This window comes from Limulus polyphemus, unplaced genomic scaffold (assembly GCF_000517525.1).
Source record: "Limulus polyphemus unplaced genomic scaffold, Limulus_polyphemus-2.1.2 Scaffold1345, whole genome shotgun sequence".
Lineage (NCBI taxonomy): Eukaryota > Metazoa > Arthropoda > Merostomata > Xiphosura > Limulidae > Limulus > Limulus polyphemus.
In genome coordinates, this window is record NW_013666955.1 from 103,621 (window position 1) to 114,749 (window position 11,129).

Here is an 11,129-nt window from a genome sequence, read left to right on the forward strand (position 1 = left end):
TGTTGACTTCCATTAAAAATTTTATTGAACTACTGTTTTATAAATTTATATCAATACGTTTGATATCAAACTGTAGATTATAATTCAAATTTTAGTATTATACATTATTCAATTTCTTAATATAAAAGTTAATATTAAAAAACACTTAAACATCAATTTTTATGTCACATGGTATGTTGAATATAGCACTGGTTCAAATTAGATGTTTGTGAAGTCAAATACAAAGTTTAGTTTTGTATGATTGTTTGTTTTTAATTAAGCACAAAGATACACAATGGGCTATCTGTGCTCTGCCCACCAAGGGTATTGAAACCCGGATTCTAGAGTTGTAAGTCCGCAGACATACTGCTGTGCCACTGGGGGGGGCTAGTTTTGTATGCATTAGGAACTCAAATTACCGATATTAACAAGCTACAATATGTACTGAATCAAACACAGTGGTCCCCACTCACCTCTTTCCATTTTTGGAAATAGCCCTTTATATACACTTACTTGTATATATGACATATGAATAACCAATCAATAGCGCAGAATGTCCCCTTAGTGGCTTTCTTAGCCATTTTCAAGTGTTAGGACACCATCTCCTTCTTTCAAAACAAGATTTCAAGGAGGTAGGTTGTGCTTGGAATTTCATACTTTTTTAGACCCAAATACAGCTTATTTACTGAACTTGATAAATGATAGTGAAATTCTATGGTATCGATATAGTAAGTCATGATTTTTTGGTTATTCAACAACATATGTGAAGCCTTAAAAATTATTTTGTCATATCCTCCACCTGCAAAATTTTAAAATGCTTAGCAGCCTACATCAAGCAGCAATTGAGTAAAGGTCATAACTAGAAGAGATAATTGTTTACTTTACTTCTTTATTTACTGTTCCATGTTTTAAGAAAAAAAGTTTAAGAACTTATTTTTAAATAATGTATATACATATATAATGTATTATAACTGAAATGTGACTGTATTTTTCAAAATACTAGTCCACTAAAACACAGCCAAGACAGATAACTTTGTTTGTTTTGAATTTCACTCGCCATCCCTAATTTTATACTAAGCCTGTTGCGAAAGATTTGTGAAGGATGGTCACTGAAGGGTTAAAATAGTGGAGCAAAAATGCTGGAATGAGAGACCGAATTAAAAATTGAAGGAAAAGAGAACATAATTAGGTTTGCAAGTGGAATGGCAGATGTTGTTCGTCCTTCAAAGAAGACCACGACATCATTTGGTCTATCTGTGGATACGGAGATGGCTCAGGAGTCCTATCCGAGCCAGGAAGCATATATGGCTTGGTGTCCTGTTCTGAGTCGAGGAATGGCAGATATGGTTTTAACTTCAACAGTTTTCACAAAGATATTATCCAACTGAAGAAATAGCGATTTCATACAGAAGGTAACAAGTCAAGTATGATGTTTTGTGAAAGTTTAATTATGAATGAGTGGTGTCTTCTTTCAATTTTCTTCTGTGAAGGTTGTTAACGTATAATACCGAGAACCATGAAACAAACAATTCTATCAAAGAATCTTAAATGTAGTTTTCCAGAAAATCTACTCTTTCTCCCAACAAAACAGTAACAGATCCATCAGCTACCACTACACCTTCCTACATAAACAAAGAAATCGCTGCTTCTTAACAAAAAGTTGTTCAGAAACCAACTTAGCTTATCAGATTTGTCAAAAGTTTGACCTTTGATACCATTTATTCACATTAATTCTATATTATATCACTAGGCCTTATCTTCAATCTGTCTCAAAAACAAAACAAAGAAACTTTACCACCACCATTCCAAAAAGTCACTCTTTCCTTATCTTAAAAATAAGCTTAACAGTTACGAAAATAAACAGCTGTTGTTTTAAGAAACGCTCATCATACAACTTAAAATTTATCATTCAAATAGAAAAAAATAATAGTGTCAAGAAAGATTGTAAATTTTCCACTTAACAGAAACAACTGCACTGTTTTGATAAATAAAGCCAACAACCAAAAATAAATTCCATGACAAAATTCATCAATGATTGTAAAGAAAACTCAAAGAAATAGCATTATATCAAGCCATCAGATTGACAGGAATTCTGTTTCTACTACCACATTATAAGCTAAACAATAAAGGAAGCCTTACATTATTCATATAACTCTTCCAAAACTCAACAGAATTCTATTAGCTGAAATTAGCCATGTTGGTATCTTGAAGGAATATTTGCATACTACAATATTTTATAATATTGTAAAATAAAAAATACAATATTTTATTGAATTTATTCATTTGTTACAAAAAAATACATTGAAAAATTGTCACAAAACATCTATGCTTAAAATAATGTAGATAAAATAAAATAATGAATAACAGTAAATTTAATGAACAATTGTGAAAAATACTGAGACTGCATTAAAAACAAACATGTAAAATAACAGTTAAACATTTATAAATTTTCCATTTAAATTAAAACTTATTCAGTGTATAAAAAATATTGTGTCAAAATTCTGAAAATCTCCTTGAATGAACTTATGTTTTCTTACAATGTGAACAGTGAAAATTCGGAAGTATTTACTATTACAGATACTTAGTACAAAGAAACACAGCTTCTAAACCTTCTGTTGTTGTAAAAACAAATATATATACACACACACACATATATATATATTACATAAAAGTTGAGAAACAAAGGATGAGTTTAGATGAAACATGATCAAATTTAATTTTATCTACAGAAAAACTCATAGAAGAAAATCAGATGTAACATATTTGAAACAAATATTCTACCTTCAAGAATAATAAAAGAGAATAAACATACCAAGGATATTTGGAAATAAACAATATTAAATCTTTACCTTCAAAAATGTGCTGGAACCTGTATAAACTTCTTCCTCTGCAAAATCAAGATTTCTTTCCGATTCCTCCTGAAATACGACATGTAAATATATCTATCTTGGGCACACTTATTAGGACTAACCACTTTTCTATTTAGCTTACTACCAAATTTCTCTTAAACCTTTAATTAAATGATCTTTCACTGCACAAACAATTTCCAGATGCGACCTCTACATATGCCAATTTATTGGATCAAGTTACTAAAAAAAATGTTCAATTCTGAGACAAGGACTAGTTTCATAATATGCCATAAAAATGATTTTAAATCAAAAAACAATTAGAAACTTCTAACTAAATTTAATTTCTATTTTAAACACATCATTGCAATGTGGAACTATTTTTTGATGAGAATTACTAAACTGTGCTCAATATAATAACATAATCAATACAACAAAATGAAAATTAACACTGCATTACTGATAATAGATAAATGTAAATGTTACTGACACTTTCTTTGATTCACCACTGTTATATGATGACTTATAGCAGTATCAGGATTTAATAATGAAGCTAAAATAAAGTGTTTTATGTTTGTGGTGCTTAGAAATCACAAAAAATAAAATATTAGATAAATCTTAAAACAAGAAACCTGATAACTCGAGTGCTTTTGTGAGGTAAATTTTCAGGATATATGTTAGGTATTCAGGTACATTAATGTCTGACAAGTAAATCTAAAGCAACTGCATAATGCTGGTAAAGGACTACTATACAAAGAATAAACCAAACTGGGACATCAAAGAGAAAAAAAAGAGCAAATCTAAGTGAAAAAATTAAAGTTATCATTTTCCTAATCTGAAAATGTATTTCCAAACCTACCTACCTCAGCCGACACTTATAGCTAGCTAACTATTTCTCAATCTTCATCTTTTCCATCTAAAATTGTGTACTCTTGCTCCAGTCTTTTATACCCCACTCGACTGCCCTCGGAAATATCTAACTTGCAAAACTTTATACCAGCCCTCACACAACCTCTATGCAGGTATTGTATATAAGCACTGTATGCAGAAAATATAATCACCTTCTCGAGACTTACCCCATTCCGGTCACTAACATCAGCTCTTGGTGGAGAGGAAGGGATGGAGAGTGTCAGCAAAGGTAAGTATGTTTGGAAATACATTTTCAGTTTAGGAAAATTATAACTTACAAAACATACATACCTCTGCTGACACTAATAGCTAGAATCCCACATTGAGAAGGAGGAGAGGCCGGTGAGGACAGAGATCATAAAAAAATTAATAGGGATCATAGAAGAAAAAGGAACAATAACTTAAGTCAGATAAAACGTTACTCACCACCCTGTTAAAATCTAGTAGAGGTAGGCAACAGCCACAGAGGGAATACGAAGTCCCTTCAAAGAGATAACTACCAAAACATGAAGATAATGAGATATGAACATGTTGGGAGAAGCCCACCGACTGGCCAACAAAATATCTCCCGAGAAGAAGGACAGAAATGATTAAGAGAACCAATGGAATGAGGAGTGGAAGGAGGGGGCCTTGAGACACGAGGGGATGAACATGCAGAAATACAAGTGGAAGTAGAATAGGGTTGAACAGCCAAAGGTGATAAAAAAGACGGCAAACATGCTGTATCAACTCTGGCTTCTAAAGATTCTGAAATTCCAGCAAATAAATAAGGCCGAAGAAAAGGCGCTTCCCGTAAATCCCGAAGGGTAGGAGAAGGTAACTACAACACCAAGGCAAGTCCTGAAGAGGACAAATGTGTTATAATATTGACCAGTAAATGGCCCAGTTCATCATCAAATTGTTGAAGCAATCGGTGATATGCTTCAAACAAAAGCTGAAGGGAAGAGAAGTATCTTAAAACAGTAGTAAGAGTCAAACAAATCTGCAAAAATTGTGACCTGTTAAGAGAGAAAACAGGTTCGTACCTGGCACCCCATAGATCCAACAACAGATTCAAGATCCAACCTTTGAGTGTCAAACTATATATCATCCTGATGATGATACACCAAGGCATGTTGTTCAGATAAACAAGGGAGGGGGAGGCATAGCGACACCCTCACATAATTGTGTTGTAAACCTCCCTGCATGCACAGCAATATCAGGAGAAGGAGGAAAAAGTTAGTCATCCCTTGATAATGATCGGAAAACAAATCAGGGTAGACTCAAAACCAACTGGTTGCATCTCCAAAACTTCACAAACATGTGTAACTAACTGCAGAGAAAAGGAGCAGAAAGTGGCTGATCAGATGAGTCCTCAGGAGAGGAAACATGGAGTCTAAATTCTCCCCAGAATATCCCGTTTCAGAATGCAAATTCAAATCAGCACTCTCGGAGAGATACCCTGGGGCTGCATGAAAGACTCGATCTCGCCCCGAATCATGTCACGGACAGCTTCCATGGAGAGTAACTCCCACCCCTGACCACTACTAGATAACAAAGGGGGAATAGACGAAAGCTGAGTAGTCTCAGTGATTGAAACCATTACACAAGAATTCATATCCAATTTTTTTTTTTTTGTTCAATATATTTGTAGGAAAAGACAAATTCAACAAAATGTATCTCTGAATAAACAAAACAAAGAATTCACGATTATCAGAAAAAGAAAACTAAGAAAATGTAAATCACAAAACGTTAGTCTGAATGCTTGCGCTTTATCGAAAAAAAGTGATTTTATTGTCAGCATACAGTGCTTTTATACGGTGCCTGCATAGAGGGTGTGTGAGGGCCTGCGTAAGGTTTTGCAAATTAGATATTGCTGAGAGCAGTCGAGTGGAGTATATAATGACTGGAGCAAGCGAACACAACGTTAGATGGCAAAGATGCAGATCGAGAAATAGTTATTAGTATCAGCGGAGGTATGTATGTTTTGGAACAAATATTTTGATCATTCAAACTCATTATAGACTTTGTATTTAGGTTTGACTGAAAAAGTTTACAACCTAACTGTCCACCTCTGTTCAAATGCTTTTTCAAAATAAATAAAATCTAACATTTTAATATTGTGAAATATTTCTATAAGATAATTAAAAAATCGCTTACTTCATAATCACCTTCACCATCAGTTTTCTGTTTTTTTACTGAATCTGTTTCTTTTTCTTGTTCTTCATTTTCTTTACTTGCAAAGGTACTAGAATAAAAAATCAGGTGGACAAAATGTTCTAATTCCTACAATAAACAACACATAGAATACATTGAAGCATATCAAGCAACATTCTATTAAACTTATAGCATTTTATTTATGTCTAATATCAAAACTGCCAAAGCATGTTTTCACTTACGTGAAATAAAAAAAATATTTTCTTAATGATAAGCACAACAAACTAAATACCTACAAATAAAAATTCATTGTTTCAGGTATTTATCATATAAGAATCTTATCTATAAATTTTAAGCTTAAATTTTCAAGACAAATAGAAAACTGTTGTAAAACAGTTAAAACAGTCTTCAAGCTATATTAAACATATTATTTTAACAGGCCCCTCATGAGCCAGTAGGGGACATTAAAAAAAAACTACTACTCAATCCAGTGTTTTCTTAATTTTAACTGAAATTTTTTGAACATTGTTATTGGCTGGAAAGAAGGTATTTCCCACACTCTTTTAACATTGAGATAAAGAAATGTGATTTGAAGTGGTAAGGTGACTGAAATCCGTCAGCACATTATGAACTTAACGGCCAAGTGCAAGAAACATGGAAGTCTCCAAATGACACACAGAGGTATTCAAGAACTATTTAGAACCACCTTGGTAGATATTGTACAGCAAGCTGAGTAATATATTATGCTTTCAAAGTCCTGTCTGCTCATCCTACAGCTGACTATCGTGATGCTTTGACCTTCCATACCAAATCATAGATGAAATTGTTCGTATCTCAATTGAAAGCTAAGCATAAAAAGGTGATAGCAAAAGCATAAAAGGTTGGCAATTGCTTAAATAATGATGCTGAGATGTGGCTTTATCCATACTAGCTAGTACTAAGTCTACCCGCTAGGAGTGATACTAGAGGATGCTGTATTTCACTTAAAAATTTATCACTTAACAAACAAAAACTTGTCTCGAAAAGATAAATCAAACACCACCCTCTTTGGGAGTTTCTGGATTGAACTTACTTTTAATATTCAACAAATTGTAGTGTAAAGACAACCCTTGGTACCTGAGGGACATGTTAAAATTCTACTACAAAATTTAAGCATGATCACAGCTTTTCACAATATCTAAACCAGAAGCCACTAGAAACACTATACCCCTCCTACAGTAATTCACTTACCTGAGAACACAAGAACAAGCAAGATAACAGAAAGCCTATCAGTCCAGTGAGGATACCCTTTCACTCCCCAGATATCTGATCTCAAGCAAACTGTGTTACATTAACACTTTCAAATACTCAACTGCAAATACATTTCTCATCATGTTTGATTTAAATCCTTTATCATTATGCACTTTTAAAGAATAAAAATGAGCATTTAACATAGCCTAACACAAAATTATTTTATAGCCTTATCATGAGCACAAAGTTAAATAAAACCTGCTGTCAGGGGTGTAGAGTTAACGAAATAACTTTTTTCAGTATCTACTTTTTAAAAAGTATTTATATTTTCAAATACTTTTACTCTAACTTAAGTAATTTTTAGGAGAGTTACTTGTACTTTTACTCCACTACCTTTCATTTTATATATTCCGTTACTACTCTCAAATTTGTGGCAGGCAGTCACAGCGTAAGGCAAGCGCAGAAACTTAAATCAGCCAATCGCATGCACTGCTTACATCAGCTGGTTTGCTATTCCCTTTGCGGCTGGTCAAGTCACAAGTGTCACTCTTTTCTCACAGTAACTTGTGTGTGCAGGATATCTGACTCCGATGTTGTTTCTCTCAAAGATAATGGCCATATCTTCATAAACTGTTCAAGTTTAAACATACTGTGAATAATTCCGTGCCCCTATAATGTATGCTGCATTTTGTTTCTAGACCTCATGGCCCAAAACATACATGTAGGGTTTGAGAGAACTGCAGATGAGTGTACTTTTTAGTTTTGCTACTTTTTTACTCTAACTTAAATAAATTTCAGGATGGATACTTTTACTTGAACTTGAGTAACTTTTTGACAAATTACTTTTACTTGAACTTGAGTAACACCCCTGCCTACTGTACAATCTAGTGACACAAAGTTATCAGTTTGTATGACCAACTTAAAAGAAATACACATAAACAGCTGTTATAATGAATTACATTTTTTTTCACTCCAAACTTTATTTTGATATAAATACCTTACTTTAGTTGTTTATCATTCTGAAAACTTTTATCCTCTTGATTTCCAAGTACAATACTGAGATTGTCCACACTTCCTGCCCCAAGCTGGAATAAACAAGTACAGAAAGGCTTCATTATAAATTCAATACTGTATCCAAATATTAAATACTGTTATGTAATTTCACATGATTCCATTTTATATGCATCAAGTATGTCGTTATATGCAAAACAGTAAAGACATTGTGAAGTAGCATAACATTAAGTAAGTTCATAAAAACATAAACTGGAAAAAAAAGGAGGTACATCAGTATCGACTAGTAGAGTCCTGAATGCAGTGCAAAAACAGCTGCAAAGCCAACAGTAAACAATTTCATATTATATATCTACTTTGACACAACGCGAAGGCCTAGGTTTCAAAATAATCAATATGCTTCACAGAGTTCTTGTGTAGAGAGACTAATGCTTGTTGAGAAAACTCACTGATTAGGACACATTGAGTGTTATTAATTCAAATTACTTTCTTTGAAGTCTTAATCTAATCTATATATATAAAGCAAAAAAATCTGTGTGTATGTCTGTTTGTTATATAACTACTCCTAGGTCGCTGGGCCAATCTCAACCAAGCTTTGTGAGATGATAATTTGGTACAAGTGGCACATTAATGGGGGGCACAACCCCCTCCACCCCCATTATTGCTTTTATTGAGCATTTATTATTTTTGATAACTACATTCACAGATAGCATCACATCCTTACACACACAAAACAAACTTTATTAAATCTTCTATAACACAACATACATAGTGTGGGAGGAGGGCACACAAACATCACATATCTCAGAGAGTGCTCTAGCACTCTCTATAGACGAATGCAATAGGCAAAAAAAGGCTGCCACTATTGCAATAATACATGAACTTAGCTGAAATGTCTCGAGATATACCCACTTCCTACTTTGACCCATGACCTTTCAACTTCAGCATGTAAGACACTTCTGTGGCTAATGATCATCAATTAATTAATCATGTGTAACCCTGTGTAAAAACATAGCTGGGTGTTGAAAGCTGAAAGCGGATAACAGAAAACACCCCTACCACCACCACTTTGGTCGCTACCTTTTCCTACAAAGTCATCCTGACCATCGCACAGTGCATACCATGTTTTAAGTATATACACATTGAGTTATTAAAGCATATACAAAACTTTTGATGATGTAATAATGAATACTGTAATAATGTGTTATAAATAAATTGTGTGAAAGTTAGGATTTTTATGTTATTTATCATAGCATCAATCCACCCACACATTTTTTTAAGTTCATAACCCAGAAAAAGGACTGGTACCTCAGCTTGTAGAGAATAAATGAAATCCTAGCTTGGTTTCATAAAGTTCATTTTCATTCTTATATTTACATCTAAATTCTGTACTGGGCAATACTGATATGAAAGAGATGACAAAATTTATCTTCAAAACTGCACAACTTTTTCAATTCCAACCTATATCTAATCTGTACAGTAAAAGTAACCTATTTTTTGCAGTAATTAAAACTGAATAATTAAATGTGTCGAATCACATTTTCTACTGTATAATATTACCATGCTAGATTTGTTTGTTTATTTATTCAATTAGGAATAGTTTGGTTTAATAAAAACTTTAATATTATTTTAGGACCTCAAATAGAACTTTATTAAGGAGAGAGTTTGTTATAATTACATTATTAAATTTCTTATTAAATATATCAATTTCTAAAAAACACTAATTATAGTACTAAAAGTCTAATACCAACAGTGATTGTTAGAGAACAATGTGAGAATAACTAAATGTCTTTAAAAGCAACTGCAGCAGTTCACAATCATACCATATTGCGATAATTCTCAGGACTATGAAACTGAGTCTTATGGCCCACCAAGTAGACCAAACTGAATGTAAAAAATTAGATGTTATTACAACTGTCTCCAACCAGCCTGTATGCTTGAAAACTAAATCCCATAGTTTGCTTTACAGTCTGGTAACCTATATTTTTCTTTTATTTGGAACTGGAATATATTAATAAGATTGTTCTCAAAGAGGAAATAGTCATTATATTTCACTGTTAGTTTTTCTTCATAATTTTGTTCCTCTTTCATTTTCAATCACTTACACTCTACTTACATACATTTTCCAAATAATTGTTAAAATAAAAATAGTATGGTGACATCCAATTTTTTCTTGTTGAAATGTTTTCTTTTTGTGGTTTTGAAATATTTAGGGATATAAAACTGTAAGAGACCAGTCGTCTTACGAAACAGTAGTTTGAAACCTCAGTTTAGAATTAGATTAGGGTAGATGGGGGGAGGGGGGGGGGTGTCCAAAGACAAAGACTACGAATACAAGTTAATACTACACTGTTACCGTTGTAGTATTCGAAAAATTTACGGCGTTATTGTCTTGTTTAATAATTTACTATATAGTATATAGTACTACTACTATTTAGTCATACATAGATCAAACTTTATTTATATAGTAATAATAGCAGGGGTAGGACTCGCTAGTCGAAAACTATATATTAATAATTATAAGTTTAATTTCTAAGAGTGCAACTTAGATTAGGATACCTGTTGTGCCAATAGAAGTCTTCTTTTTTGAGACCTCTCTTTAAGCACCTTTAACATGTTTATTAAACAACCAAATCTGTGTCGCAAACAAAAGATTATTTTATAATAACTATAAAAAAATATTAGCCTGCAAGTACAACACCATGCTCTAAGCCTATGTCAATTTTCAGTAAGTTAACAAACGCCAAATTCGAGGACGACTCTTAGTGCCCTCTATGATAAAATAGTAAAACTTCAGACATTAAGTGTTTTTGTTTTTTTGTTGTTGTTTTTTTAGGCACACTGTGCTACAGTATTGCCATAATGTTGTTGTTTCGTTAAATGGGTTCTTCCAAATTGTCGTGAAAATAATTCAAAATCCAGTCCACGTGAACGACAGCAAATTAGTTTATTTCTAAATTAACATAGCTACAAGCTTGAACACCGGGGAACTTGTGGCCAGATATGCTAACTATACGA

General features: G+C 32.9%; 1 protein-coding gene across 1 annotated transcript in view; it reads right to left on the minus strand.

Annotated features, from left to right (window-relative positions):
• The window catches only part of LOC106463191 (methyltransferase-like protein 14 homolog), a 23,551-nt gene extending 12,701 nt beyond the window's left edge, over positions 1-10,850 (minus strand). The window contains exons 1-5 of the mRNA XM_022390637.1: positions 10,671-10,850; positions 8,103-8,185; positions 5,874-5,961; positions 2,820-2,897; positions 1,551-1,601 (exon numbers count right to left, since the gene is read on the minus strand). Of these exons, the coding sequence (XP_022246345.1) occupies positions 1,551-1,601; positions 2,820-2,897; positions 5,874-5,961; positions 8,103-8,185; positions 10,671-10,727 (357 nt within the window). The 5' untranslated portion in view covers positions 10,728-10,850. The remainder of the gene's footprint in view (positions 1-1,550; positions 1,602-2,819; positions 2,898-5,873; positions 5,962-8,102; positions 8,186-10,670) is intronic.
• Between the last annotated feature and the right edge of the window lie 279 nt (positions 10,851-11,129).